General features: G+C 46.9%; 1 protein-coding gene across 1 annotated transcript in view; it reads right to left on the reverse strand.

Moving 5' to 3' along the window:
• The window catches only part of TMTC1 (transmembrane O-mannosyltransferase targeting cadherins 1), a 1,415,052-nt gene that overhangs the window by 489,866 nt on the left and 909,387 nt on the right, over positions 1 to 15,799 (reverse strand). Inside the window, exon 10 of the mRNA XM_085652351.1 lies at positions 383 to 550. Within this exon, the coding sequence (XP_085508477.1) occupies positions 383 to 550 (168 nt within the window). The remainder of the gene's footprint in view (positions 1 to 382; positions 551 to 15,799) is intronic.

Below are 15,799 nucleotides of genomic sequence, written 5' to 3' on the forward strand. Positions count from 1 at the left end.
CAACAGTAGGGTAAGTGTTGGATAGGGGAGGGGTAAAAATTACTATTTCCCATTACTTGCCCTGTATTGCGTTGTAATGACATGCGTTGTAGTGACATGCATTGTAATGACATGCGTTTTAGTGACATGCGATGTAATGGCTGCGTTGTAAAGGTAGTGCGATGTAATGACTGGGTTGTAAAGGTTGTTTTCTCTAAAACAGAAAATGTGTGTTCTTTCATATACAAATACATGTGAACTGATCAGCTTGAAATTATACTTCTAAATAGAGTATTAAACTTTCGATTGCTTCAACTGTCTGCTCACATCTTCATCTTTTATTTTAACACACATGGCCACAACTATGGTGAATGATTAAGAAAACGTTTCGACTATTTCTTACCTGAAGAGAGACTCCCTTGTCAACCAGATTTCATTCTGTTTGATAGTTTTCCAAGAAAACAGAAGGAGAAGAAGTAAGGTGAACACGGTCAATGTAGTAGTTCCCCATTTGCCAAGAGATGTGCAGAGCTTGTTCAGACCATGCACAAACAAAATGCAGTACCCTATGCTGAAATAAAGCAAAAAACAGATAAGAGCTACTTGTGGTTTGTGTGGGAAGAGACATGAAGTGACAAGAAGGTTCTTCCCAAAACTCCTACCCCCCACCCCGCCCTGTGCACCAGGGTAAGGTCTTCAAGCATTCTAACCATGGCATGCAATGTGCTCATTGAAAATTAAGTTACAAAAGAAGAAACATTTAAGATAAAGCAGCTGTGAAAACCTATCTTAGTGCCCTTGCTTTTTATACTGTTCCAGGTGGCATCACCGATTGCATCGGTAATGCCCAGTTCTTTAACCAGTAAAGCAGCAGCAAAGAAACCTGGATTCTAAAATGAAGTGAATATGATGTAGTCATTCAAGTAAGTGGTTTGCCTCACCCGCCCCTTTCCACAACTCTGGATATTTCTATTTTGTACCTAATCTGTGATCATTTCTGATATCATTACTGTTCTTTTGCTTATCCCAATCTTGATATCTTATTGGACATCTGGCTCTCCAGCATTCACCTCATAAATTAGTGATATATAGATTTCAACTTTCTATAACCTAGATGCTAGTGAGGTATTTTTATTGAATCAGCAGTTGTTACTTTTAACCTGTCAGAAACCTGAGAAGCGCTCATCTCTTTCTGTTAAAAAGAAAATAGGGTGAGAACTTCCGGAACACACTCCCTACTCATCTGCAGCAACCCACAAATCCGTTTCCTGACGGCTCTTAGGAAGGCCGTGAACAGACTCATCTTCTTTAACCAAACAATGTGACACAAATCCACCCTAACTGTGGTCACTGCAATTTCTCAGAGCCTTCATATCCAAACTAGATATCTCTTTACTTTGACTTTATTGTCAGACAAGTGTTGCAAAGTAAAATACATTAAATATCACCATATCGTAGTCAATGTTTATTTAAGATGCCTTTTTAGGGGGTGGGCACAGACATATGTTGCTGCCATTTCTGCCCTCTATGGCATCTCTGGTAGGCACGCAACTTGATATCTAACTCATACCATTAACTCAGTGTTGCTATCACAAGGACATTTCATGTCCTCACACAGGTGTACTTTCAAAAACAGCCATATTTCTACTTTGTCCTAAACCAACGGTAGACAATTAGTCACTGCCCTTGGCACCGTCTTGCACACAATGTGCCACTAAAGCCATCTCATGGGTTAAGCGTTGCCACCTCACATGCACTTATATACCCCACCACAAACCTATGTACAAACCCATTCTGAATAAATTAGCTGAAACCTAGCAGCAGAACCTGAAATGAATAACATTTCATCAAAGCCATATGTGTGGCTACTGATGTCAATCAACAGGCCAACGTCCACTGGCCAAGATATGGAAATAAGCTGCAAAGTCTTTTGGCACATGCATCCACACTTCTACAAAAAACCCTGACAGGATTGGCTACCTCTAGCCTAGCTCCTTATTTAATATGATCCATTACTACACAAACCACTAGACAGATATTCTCTAACCAATCATAATTACACTGCATCACCTGACTGTGATCAATGAGAACCTTAAAAATGTAAACGACAGACATAATACAAAGGTTCTGCATTCACGGTGATACAAATGATGGTAAAAGACAGCAAAACATATGGTGATAATACAACATCTACAGTAATCTGTGGTGTAATGAAGGTCCTACGTTTTGGTCTTTGACACCTCTTCACCCTATGGATCTTTGATTTCACTTGATGAATTAGGAGGCTTACACTTCTTGATCAGTGGCCCCATTTTGAATTGAGTGCATTGTAGGGTAACATGATGGTCTAGGAACATTTATTATAGCTATAAAAATCAAGTATTCTGATAAACTGCTGTTTCAAATACCCTTTTAAAGTAAATACTGTAGTTTGGGTGATTTCGTCTGAAAGCATTTAACTGCCAAACAAACTGCACAAAGCTATATATAAATATATGGGAAAATCAACATCATTGAAATTGCAGTTCATTACACAATTAATTGAATACATAATTTATCTGCAATCCAAAAATGTATTCAAAGCAAAGCAAAAAATAAGAATTTGGTGGTGTGATCTTTTTACAGGGTTACGTCAATGCTTCACTTCTTTTTTATAAAAGTAGAAATCCTACAAAATTAAAATCAGGGCATGTTCAAATAGTCTCAGTAATTTGAGAGATAGCCTTTAAAATCACACGTTGCGAGTTACACACTTCACGCATGCAGGATAATTTAGCCTTTTTTCTCCCATTCATGAATTAAAATCCCACAATGTATCATAACTTCCAATAGTGTCTACTACAGAGAACAACAATAGATTAAGTGAGCAATTGTGCTTACAGTCCCTCAGCAATTTAAACTGCTGGGGAAGTTCCTGCTGCCTTGATCTGGGTCTTGGGTTTATTGTAGAATGGCCTGCTATCTCAGCATAGGACCTTGAAACATATTTTTAAAAGTCTCCAATGGTTCATGTTAATTTCTCTGCATCCTATAATGCCACTGACTGCCCCCACGTACTGAACACGGAGCTTACAACAAACGTGCACCTTATAATAACCAAAACAGCTGTAACAAGGTACAAATCAAAAATAATCTAGCCTAACTAATCTTGTACTATACCTATCACCCAGCTTACTGCCCCAAATAACGGCTAACTTTCTTTATTCCAAATGCTGCCTTGTACCCCTGCAGCTAACTGCCTATGCATTCAGAAATGCAAACAACTCTTGACATTCCATAAACACCTAAAGCCCACCCCTTGATAGAGGTCCACCTACCATTCCTCTTTTTACAGGCCCTCCCGCCAGTCCTCTTCAGACAGGCCCTTCCGCCACTGCTCTTCATACAGACCCTCCTACCACTGCTCTTCATACAGACCCTCCTACCACTGCTCTTCATACAGGCCATCCTGCCACTGCTCTTCATACAGACCCTCCTGCCACTGCTCTTCATACAGGCCCTCCTACCACTGCTCTTCATACAGGCCCTCACGCCACTGCTCTTCATACAGACCCTCCTGCCACTGCTCTTCATACAGACCCTCCTGCCAGTCCTCGTCAGACAGGCCCTCCCACCACTGCTCTTCATACAGGCCATCCTGCCACTGCTCTTCATACAGACCCTCCTGCCACTGCTCTTCATACAGGCCCTCCTACCACTGCTCTTCATACAGGCCCTCCCACCACTGCTCTTCATACAGACCCTCCCGCCACAGCTATTTATACAGCCCCTCCTGCCAGTCGTCTTCACAGAATCTCCAGCCACAGCTCTTTCCACAGACCCTCCCGCCAGTTCTCTTCAGACAGACCTCCCAGCCACTACTCTTCATACAGACCCTCCCACCACTGCTATTAATACAGACCGTCCCGCCAGTCCTCTTCATACAGACCCTCCTGCCACTGCTCTTCATACAGACCCTCCTGCCACCGTTCTTTACACAGACCCTCTTTCCAGTCCTCTTCACACATACTCTCCTGCCGTTGCTCTTCTCACAGACCCTCCTTCGAGTCCTCTTTGCACATATTCTCCTATCACTGCTCTTCTCACAGACCCTCCTTCCGGTCCTCTTCACACAGACCCTCCCGCCAGTCCTCTTCATACAGACCCTCCCACCACTGCTCTTCATACAGACCCTCCTGTCAGCCCTCTTCATACAGACTCTCCTGCCAGCCTTCTCCATACAGACCCTCCTTCCACTGCTCTTCATACAGACCCTCCTGCCATTCCTCTTCACACAGACTCTCCTGCCACTGCTCTTCCCACAGACCCTCCTTCCAGTCCTCTTCACACAGACCCTGCTGCCACTGCTCTTCAAAAATACCCTCCCTCCAGTCCTCTTCTGACAGACCCTCCCATCAGTCCTCTTCCTACAGACCCTCCCGCCAGTCCTCTTCCTACAGACCCTCCCGCCAGTCCTCTTCCTGCAGACTCTCCCATCAGTCCTCTTCATACAGAACCACCCGCCACTGCTCATCATACAGACCCTCCTGTCAGCCCTCTTCACACAGACCCTCCCGCCAGTCCTCTTCGTACAGACCCTCCCGCCAGTCCTCTTCCTGCAGACCCTCCCGTCAATCCTCTTCATACAGAACCACCCGCCACTGCTCTTCATACAGACCCTCCTGTTAGCCCTCTTCACACAGACCCTCTCGCCAGTCCTCTTCGTACAGACCCTCCCACCAGTCCTCTTCATTCAGACCCTCCAGCCAGTACTCTTCATACAGACCCTCCCGCCAGTCCTCTTCCTGCATACCCTCCAGTCAGTCCTCTTCATACAGAACCACCCGCCACTGCTCTTCATACAGACACTCCCGCCAGTCCTCTTCATACAGACCCTCCCCCCAGTCCTCTTCATACAGACCCTCCTGGCAGTCCTCTTCTTACAGACTCTCCTGTCAGTCCTCTTCATACAGACCCTCCTGCCAGTCCTCTTCATACAGACCCTCCGCCAGTCCTCTTCATAAGACCCTCCTGCCAGTCCTCTTCATAGAGCCTCTTTACAGTCCTCTTCATACAGACCCTCCTGCCACTGCTCTTCATAGAGACCCCCTCACCTGTGCTCTTCATGCAGACCCTCCTGCCACTGCTCTTCATACAGATCCTCTGGCCAGTCCTCTTCATACAGACCCTCCTGTCAGTCCTCTTCATACAGATTCTTCTGCCAGTCCTCTTCATAAGACCCTCCCACCCATCCTCTTCATACAAACCCTTCTGCCAGTCCTCTTCATACAGACCCTCACACTAGCCCCTTTCATACAGACCCTCATGCCAGTCCTCTTCATACAAACCCTCCCGCCAGTCCTCTTCATTCAGACCCTCCTGCAACTGCTCCTCATACAGTCCGTCTTGCCTCTGCTATTCATACAGACCCTCCCGCCAGCCCTCTTCAAACTGGCCCTCCTGCCACTGCTCTTCATATAGACCCTCCTGCCACTGCTCTTTACACAGACCCTCTTTCCAGTCCTCTTCACACATACTCTCCTGCCATTGCTCTTCTCACAGACCCTCCTTCCAGTCCTCTTTGCACATATTCTCCTATCACTGCTCTTCTCACAGACCCTCCTTCCGGTCCTCTTCACACAGACCCTCCCGCCAGTCCTCTTCATACAGACCCTCCCACCACTGCTCTTCATACAGACCCTCCTGCCAGCCCTCTTCATACAGACTCTCCTGCCAGCCTTCTCCATACAGACCCTCCTGCCACTGCTCTTCATACAGACCCTCCTGCCATTCCTCTGCACACAGACTCTCCTGCCACTGCTCTTCCCACAGACCCTCCTTCCAGTCCTCTTCACACAGACCCTCCCACCAGTCCTCTTCATACAGACCCTCCCGCCACTGCTCTTCATACAGACCCTCCCGCCAGTCCTCTTCCTACAGACCCTCCCGCCAGTCCTCTTCCTGCAGACCCTCCCATCAGTCCTCTTCATACAGAACCACCCGCCACTGCTCTTCATACAGACCCTCCTGTCAGCCCTCTTCACACAGACCCTCCCGCCAGTCCTCTTCGTACAGACCCTCCCGCCAGTCCTCTTCCTGCAGACCCTCCCGTCAGTCCTCTTCATACAGAACCAACCGCCACTGCTCTTCATACAGACCCTCCTGTTAGCCCTCTTCACACAGACCCTCCCGCCAGTCCTCTTCATACAGACCCTCCCACCAGTCCTCTTCATTCAGACCCTCCAGCCAGTACTCTTCATACAGACCCTCCAGCCAGTCCTCTTCCTGCATACCCTCCAGTCAGTCCTCTTCATACAGAACCACCCGCCACTGCTCTTCATACAGACACTCCCGCCAGTCCTCTTCATACAGACCCTCCCCCCAGTCCTCTTCATACAGACCCTCCTGGCAGTCCTCTTCTTACAGACTCTCCTGTCAGTCCTCTTCATACAGACCCTCCTGCCAGTCACCCACATACAGACCCTCCTGCCAGTCCTCTTCATACAGACCCTCCGCCAGTCCTCTTCATAAGACCCTCCTGCCAGTCCTCTTCATAGAGCCTCCTGCCAGTCCTCTTCATACAGACCCTCCTGCCACTGCTCTTCATAGAGACCCTCCCACCTGTGCTCTTCATGCAGACCCTCCTGCCACTGCTCTTCATACAGATCCTCTGGCCAGTCCTCTTCATACAGACCCTCCTGTCAGTCCTCTTCCTACAGATTCTTCTGCCAGTCCTCTTCATACAGACCCTCCCACCCATCCTCTTCATACAAACCCTTCTGCGAGTCCTCTTCATACAGACCCTCACACTAGCCCCTTTCATACAGACCCTCATGCCAGTCCTCTTCATACAAACCCTCCCGCCAGTCCTCTTCATTCAGACCCTCCTTCAACTGCGCCTCATACAGTCCGTCCTGCCTCTGCTATTCATACAGACCATCCCGCCAGCCCTCTTCAAACTGGGCCTCCTGCCACTGTTCATCATACAGACCCTCCTGTCACTGCTCTTCATACAGACCCTCCTGCCACTGCTCTTTACACAGACCCTCCTGACAGTCCTCTTCACACATACTCTCCTACCACTGCGCTTCTCACAGACCCAGAGGAGTCCGGTGTTGTGGCTGTAGATGATGTTCTCACTGGCGGAGAAGACAGGGTCAAGCGTGTGTCTGGCTGTGTGGGTCGGTGCGGTGACAAGCTGCTTGAGTCCGATGTTGACAAGGTTCTCCAGTAGGGGAGTGGTGTTCTGGTCACTGGGGTTGTCCAGGTGGAAGTTGAGATCTCCCCAGTAGGATCTAATAGGTGGATGGGAGAGCCTGGGGTACGATGAGGTCTATGATGGCATCGGTGATGGGCGGGTTGGGATAGGGTGGCCTGTAGACGAGGATCACGTGGAGGCTGGTGTTGGGATTGGTCTGGATCTGGAAGTGGAGGTGTTCCATGTGTCAGGAGCCACGCCGGAAGACACTGAAGAGGCAAAGCGGGAGACCCGAGTCTCGACAAGCCTCAAAACTACATTTCCCATGAGCCCCTGCCAAGGCGCGTCGATGACGTCAACGCGACGCGGAAGGAAGGTATTTCCGGGGCTGGACGCTCGCTCGGGTGCCGGTTACTCCAGACGCTGAGGAGCACACGCAGTATGAAGGTCGGGTAAGGGTGCAACTGCACCACGTCCCTTTATTACAAATTTCCTTGATCCCAGGGCTTCCCAGCTGAAGCGGCAAAAGTCTTTGAGGCGCTTAACCCTCCCGTTGGCTGAATCCATTGAAAGATTCTTGCGGGCGGGCTTACTACTTTCCTTCCGAGGAGCCCCAGCTGGGGAATCACTTCCCGGATAGGAACAGAACACAAACGCATTAGCGTTCACACGGCGCACCATATCAGCCAGCATTCTTTGTGTCAAGTATTGCCTCCGTGAAATAGAATACCGTTATGACAACTAAGTGAGAGTGTGACAAACAGTGCGCACAGGAGCTTTGTGAGTAGCGTGCCCACAAAAAGACACGAGGTTGCAGAAAGTCGTGAAGGTCTGAGAAGTATCAGACCTTGGTATATCAACATTGTGTTTCATTAACGAAAAGCGCCCGGAGAGGCGTGTTGTGTGACATTGTGTTTCATTGATGAAAAGCGCCCGGAGAGGCGTGTTGTGTGACATTGTGTTTCATTGATGAAAAGCGCCCGGAGAGGCGTGTTGTGTGACATTACAGTACTCTGTGAATGTAATGCTTTATGAAGTAGTCACTCAAGAAAGGGTGCTGTGTTTTCTGTTGTTTAACTACAGGGGAACGTGCGTCAGCCCTGCACCCCTGTACAGTTCAGCTCCCAGCCTACTGGGGTAGGTGTTGAGACCGTATTGAGAGGGCCAGGAGAAGCAAAGGGGGGGACACACGCTCTTGATAAACCAATGTGGTTCTTGTTTCTAGATATGACTGAAACCTGCTAAAATCTGACTGCTGACGAAACAAGCAGAAGCCTTTTCTTTTTTTTACAGGTATAATTCATATGCATTGGGTGCCTACATGATATGAGAGTGGAAAAGGCTTATGGTCTATGTTATATGTTTCCTTATGTCTGAGCATTTGTACTCTTGTTTACAGGTCTCCCTCCCCGCTGTTCCCATCCTTTCCTTCCCCCGCTTGATCACTCCATGGAGTCTGTGAAAATAACCCAGACCGTGGTGGTATCGAGAGGTGGACCATAAAAGCAACATACGACTCTGAGGATTCCTGGCTGCGACACCATGGTTGCCCCAGGATCATTCGAATAAGTCATCAGTCGAAGGTTGTTCTTGTGAATGATGGCGATGCCTCCCCCTGGTCGGTCGGCGCAGTTCTTTTTGGGTGATTTTGTAACCGTCAGGGATGGCGGTGATGATGTCTGGTCCAGTGGTGTGTTTGTGGAGGGAGGGCGTGTTGAGAAGGATGCAGATGAGCCGTTCGGGTGTGCTGTTGGTCAGCTGGGCGGCGAGAGGAGCTGGCATGTTGGTGCAGGTGAAGGTGTGGCTGCAGTTCCGGCAGGAGAAGGGTCCTTGGGTCTGCTTTGGCGACACGAGGTGAAAGGCAGCATAACGTCCTGAGTTGAGGGTGAGGAGGGTGCTGGCATCGTAGTGGTAAAAGGTCTGAGAACCAGGGTCCCTGCGTTGGGCGCAGTCCAGGCGAGGATGAGCTCAGATGGGCTTGCCTTTGGCGTGCTTTCTGCACGCCAGAGGGGAGCCCGCTGTTCGCAGCGGCTGCCGTTAAGTAGTGCTGCGGGGGGCTGGACAGCTGGGAGGTGGGAAACGTGGGGAGTAGTAACGGGATAGAGGGCGACAGAGAAAGCAAAACCACAGGAAAAGGAAAGAAAAGGAAATAAGGCAGAAGCAGGATAAAAAGTAAAAGATGCAGAAAAAGAGAGACGGAAGGGCAGTCAAGCAGTAGAACAGTGACGCTCTACCACTAGACCACCAGGGATGAGGTGCAGGCACGAGCGTGTGGGTGGAGAAAGGCCTTGAACTCCTGCCCAGAGGGTCAGCAGAGCCTACGGAGGCAGCTGCCAGGTGGAGCTTTGCAGCGAAGGGAGCAGTCCACTAGAAGGTCAGTGGACTGCCTTAGTCCACTGCAAGAAGCCTTAACCATGACCATTGCTGTACTGAACTACCGAACCAGAAGCCAAGGGACCAATTCTCCTTGCCTGCACGCCTCTGAGTGTAATTTTCGTGAAGGCATCAACGAAAGTTAGGGAAAGCCACCAATGTGTTGTAACTTCATGGTTTTTGTTCCCTGGTGCCCTGGAGAGTTTTCAATACAAGTCCGCCACTTACTCTTTCGCTTTTACAAAGCCTTTGCCAATACAACAAAAGCAATATCCTTGTTCCTTTAAGTTTCCTTACGATCCCAACTTGAACAAAATTAACAGATAAATTAAAGCGACATATGTATTACGGTCTTTGTAACCTAGTTGGTACACTTTTGACACATGTTTTCAGTTTAATATAAAACTATTTACAGTTAATTTATAATACATGGTGACCGTGGAAACTTTTTTTTCCCTATCAAAGTGAAAGGCAGTAATAATCTTCTTGACAATCTACCCCAGAGGTCTTTTTTATCAGATGGGGCTATAGCTGTGAAAATCAATGTGAACTCTAGTTCACAAAGTACATTTCTGCGGATAAACAATGCAGTGGTAATGTGTTCGGCTTGTACAGTATTCCATGCCAGCATAAACAGGGCCGCCTCTCAACGGGATATTTTACTTGGACTCCGCTGGTGGGACTTTTTAATGTTTGGTTAGTGGTCCTGATGACGTGAAAGCTCAACACCCTGCAGGCTCGTTAACTTCGAATAAGGTAGTTATCCAGTTTGTTAAAACGTGACTTTGGAACGAGTCAATTCCCCTCTCTACATAAACCCTTGCAGTACTTACCAATTAATAATAACACATTCTTACACTAGTATTCAGACAGTAGTTAGAGCAAAAAAGTGGCAGTACATTTTAGTGGAGGGTACACATTGGACATAAACAAGCTGGACTAGGCCGAGACTCCCAGTACCGGTGCAGCAGACATTTGTGTGGTGAAGAAAATATGGTAGTGCAAGTGCATGGATTGGTATTTACCAACTTGGGTACAGTAGTGCATGGTGTGGTATTTCCCAGGTGCTGTATGGTCTGGTATTTACCAGGTGCAGTACTATATGGTGTGGAATTTGCAGAATGTGCAGATCGGTACAGTAGTGCATGGTGTGGTATTTACTGAGTGTGGTACGGTAGTGCATGGTGTGCTATTTACCGAATGCTGAATGGTACAGTAGTGCATGGTGTGGTATTTACTGAATGCGGAACGGTAGTGCATGGTGTGGGATTTACCGAGTTCGGTACGGTAGCCCATGGTGTTGTATTTACTGAATGCAAACAGACCATTTTAGGGCCTCAGAGGTCTTAGCGTCTATAGTTTCATGTGCTTCTAACCCATTGACAACAAATTCATATTTGAACGGGAGCAGGTCCATGGATTGTTTAGACCCACGAAGTGAAGACCTACAGGTCACCCAAGAAATGGTCACTAAAGTATTATTAAAAGCAAGACCAGATGGCGCTCCGGGTCCAAATGGCCTACCACAGACCTTGTTTAAAACAAATATTGACCTATGGTCAAGATACCTAACCAATCTCTTTAACTTCGCATTGACAAGCTCAACTATACCGGATTCATGGCGAGGGGCAATAATCCACCCGATCTACAAGTCAGGCTCTCATGCCTCGCCAAATAACTATAGATTAATTGCCCTATTAGACATTGAGGCCAAGTTTTACGCAGGAACCCTACTGGAGGAGCTGAGATCCTGGGCCGAGCAGAACAACTTGATTTCAATTAATCAAACTGGCTTCACCGCTAATTCCGGCACTGTGACCAACTTACTGACATTGTCTATAATTGTCGATAAAGCATTAGTTACATCTAGGGTGGTTTTTTGCTGTTTTGTAGATTTTAAAGCCGCATTCGATCGGGTACCAAGGGCTGCTCTATGGGAGAAGTTAAAAAAATGGGGGATCCCAGCCAAACTCCTGGATGCGATCATCCAACTGCACTCGGGCACATGGGTACAAGTGAAGTTGGGGACTGGCACACATCTCTCTCGGAAAATCATGACAACCAGAGGGGTCAAACAGGGATGTGTGCTGGCCCCCCTCCTTTTTAATTTGTTCATAGCGGACCTGCCATCCTCCCTTGAAGAAATAAATAGCCACCCGCCCAAGATGGGAGGTGTATCAATAAGTAATCTTTAATATGCCGATGACCTGGTCCTTTTTAGTCTGACACGGGTAGGGCTGCAAAGGCTACTAAATAAACTAGAAATTTACACCACCATGAATAGATTAGAGGTTAATTTAAAGAAAACCCAAGTGGTTATTTTCGGTAGAAAACGTTACCGTGGTGGAGGATGGCTGTATAACAACATGAGTCTCACAATAGGAAATGCACATAAATATCTAGGGGTCAATTTTGACTCCAGGGGCAACTTCAATAAACAGCGTAAGGACATTTCAGTAAAAGCTATGAATCTCCAGGTGAACCTCTGCAAGCTTTCAAGAAATCTGTGTGGCCCAAGTCTATCCCCATTATTGGAAGTTATGAGAGCAAAAATTGGGCCGACAGTGGCATACGGCGCTGAGATTTTTAGGGGGAAACTAAACTCCATCTTTAACCAACATGTGACCAAACTTTACAAAAAAATTCTCCATTTGACCAAAACTGCCTCTGCTGCTCAGATTAGACTTGAATTGGGCTTATTAAATTATGAAATTTCTGGCACTGGAATGTATTTGAATCTGGGCCATAAACCGAGACAAGCAAACACAGGCTCATTGGAGTCTTTAATTTGGCTGGATATCTTCCAGAAAAACCCATGCGGCTCTTATAGTTGTTTTTTTAAGGATGCAATCCAAGAAATGTCTGCGGGTGCATTATGGGACCTCAACCCTAGTAAGTCAGTATTTAAAACTAGCATTAAGAAATGCATTCGAATGAGGTCCCTGATTATTGATAAAGCTCATTTTGCCAAACGCAGACATGCATGGGCAACAATGATCTCGTATGGTCGGTTATCCCCCGCATCCTACCTATCCTGTACTTACTCCTTGCACCTAAAACTCAGTTTTATGGCTGTGAGACTGGGCGATTGGCAATTCCTAAAAGAACTGCCCGTCTGGCGTCGTCTGTCAGAGGATGTTACGTGCAGAGGGTGCGGCATGACTCCTGAAACCCTGGAGCACATAGTATGCCTTTGTCCCTCTTTTATGTCACAACGTAGACGTAAACTGAAAATTGAGTGGAATAGGTGGGGAATCTGGACGTGTAGACAAGCAATTATTGCAGCTTTAATGCCAGAAAACATAGCTCTAAATATTGCTTTTACAACCTTTATACAACATGCATACCGCACTTTTAGGCAGTAACGGGAATGGTATGTCATCGTGCCCTTTTTTAAGAGCTATTCCATTCCATTCTGCAATCTATTTAATGCTGCTAAAATTGCTCTTACTTGACTGCTGCTTTGTACAATCTGCTGTTATTTTACGAAATATTGGATTGCATTTATGGCTGACTGTTAAACACCTGAAATCGAATGCATTTTAAACGTCATGTTGTCATTGCCATTTTGCATACTAAGTTCCTTTACCATTTACACACCAGTGAAGCTTTTAATGCAATTTGAAGTTTTTCACAACCACTGCTCTTATGCTATGGTTTTTTGTCTTTTTTAATAATGTGTATTGCTGTTGTAACTTTGAGGTGTTCTTTTAAGGATAATTTTATATCCAAATAAAGTATATATATTGTTACTGAATGTAAAATGGTAGGGTAGAACATGGTGTGGTATTTACCGAGTGCAGTACGGTACGGCAGTGCATGGTGCGGAATATTTACAGAGTGCGGAACGGTACGTTAGTGCATGGTGTGGTATTTACTGAGTGCAGTACAGTACGGCAGTGCATGGTGTGGTATATTTACTGAGTGCGGAAAGGTACGGTAGTGCATGGTGTGGTGTTTACCGAGTGCAGTACGGTAAGGCAGTGCATGGTGTGGTATATTTACTGAGTGCGGAACGGTACGGTAGTGCATGGTGTGGTGTTTACCAAGTGCGGAACGGTACAGCAGTGCATGGTGTGGTATATTTACCGAGTGCGGAACGGTACGGTAGTGCATGGTGTGGTATTTACCGAGTGCAGTATGGTATGGCAGTGCATGGTGTGGTATATTTACAGAGTGCGGAACGGTACGGTAGTGCATGGTGTGGTATTTACCGAGTGTAGTACGGTACAGCAGTGCATGGTGTGGTATATTTACTGAGTGCGGAACGTTACGGTAGTACATGGTGTGGTATTTACCGAGTGCAGTACGGTACGGTAGTGCATGGTGTGGTATTTACCTAGTGCAGTACGGTACGGTACGGCAGTGCAATGGTGTGGTATATTTACTGAGTGTGGAACAGTACGGTAGTGCATGGTGTGGTGTTTACCAAGTGCGGAACGGTACGGTAGTGCATGGTGTGGCATTAACCGAGTGCAGAACGGTACGGTAGTGCATGGTGTGGCATTTACCGAGTGTAGTACGGTACGGCAGTGCATGGTGTGGTATATTTACTGAGTGCGGAACGGTACGGTAGTGCATGGTGTGGTATTTACCGAGTGCAGTACGGTACGGCAGTGCATGGTGTGGTATATTTACCGAGTGCGGAACGGTACGGTAGTGCATGGTGTTGTATTTACTGAGTGCAGTAAAGTACGGCAGTGCATGGTGTGGTATATGTACCGAGTGCTTAACGGTACGGTAGTGCATGGTGTGATATTTACCAAGTGTAGTACGGTACGGCAGTAAATGGTGTGGCATATTTACTGAGTGTGGAACAGTACGGTAGTGCATGGTGTGGTATTTACTGAGTGCAGTCCGGTACAGCAGTGCATGGTGTGGTATTTACCAAGTGCAGTACGGTGCGGCAGTGCATGGTGTGGTATATTTACTGAGTGCGGAACGGTACGGTAGTGCATGGTGTGGTGTTTACCGAGTGTAGTACGGTACGGCAGTGCATGGTGTGGTATATTTACTGAGTGCGGAACGGTACGGTATTGCATGGTGTGGTATTTACCGAGTGCAGTACGGTACGGCAGTGCATGTTGTGGTATATTTACTGAGTGCGGAACGGTACGATAGTGCATGGTGTGGTATTTATCAAGTGCGGAACGGTACAGTAGTGCATGGTGTGGCATTAACCGAGTGCGGAACGCTACGGTAATGCATGGCGTGATATTTACCAAGTGCAGTATTCCTTACCCATTATGAGTATTCCTGGTTGGAATGAGGCATAACGTGCAGTATCAGTGCTGCACACCAAATTACTGCAAGTTTTGCCTCTATTTATGGAGTTTTCCTGCTTGCTTCTCACCAAGTTTTCTGCGAAACATTGATTCCCAAAACTTGGAGTGGGGCATATACGACCTATCCCCCAATCCTCGGAGTTACCGATGCCCCTAGTAACTCGGGGTGCAGAAAGCCAGACCTTTTAGCACCCAACTTTTAATGAGTCCCAAACTGTGTTAAGGGCGAAGGCCTTGTTGCACTGGAAACCTCTCATTTCCACTTGTGGAAGGAGCAGATGCGATGGCTCTTTGTGAGAAGGAGATTCTAGGTTCAAAGCCAGTCGCAAAGCCATCTTCTTGTCTTCAAAGTAACCCTGGACTCTCCGGCCCTTGGCTTTTGCGTGGAAACATCTCAGGCTCCCGAAGAAGTATGAAGCTGGGAAAAAGGTTCTACCAAAGATTGTTTCATTGTTTTATAAAGTAGCAGGGTGGGCAACACTGACTAGAATCCATTTCCCATCTACACGCACATATTGAATGATATCCCTAATCAAGTAAAATATGGCAATAACTTGGCACTACGCTGTCACTTGGTCAAATCATTTATACACGCAAATAGTTAAATACTATTGTTACTGTTATTATTATTCTTATTGTTGTTGTTATTATTATTATTATTATTAGCAGTACTAGTAGTATTATTGTTACTGTTAGGAAATTTATCAAGCACTTGCCACAATAGGCCTCAGCGATTGTCATCACAAAGGTTGTGAGAAGATGAGAATAATTCGAAGGAGTGTAGACCCTCATCTATTACTATCAAGAAGATAGCTCCACAAACTGATGCCTGCGGGTCCCACTATGAGTTGCCCAGTGCAGGGGCGCTGAAGTAACCTTGGTCTGAATCACTGCTTGCATCCCTGCACCTAGCGGTTATGAATTTCATGCTGATTTGAGAGTACCATTTCTTTTTCACATGATTATTCGCAATCCCAGGGGCTTT

This window comes from Triturus cristatus, chromosome 4_1 (genome assembly GCF_964204655.1).
Source record: "Triturus cristatus chromosome 4_1, aTriCri1.1, whole genome shotgun sequence".
Taxonomy (NCBI): domain Eukaryota; kingdom Metazoa; phylum Chordata; class Amphibia; order Caudata; family Salamandridae; genus Triturus; species Triturus cristatus.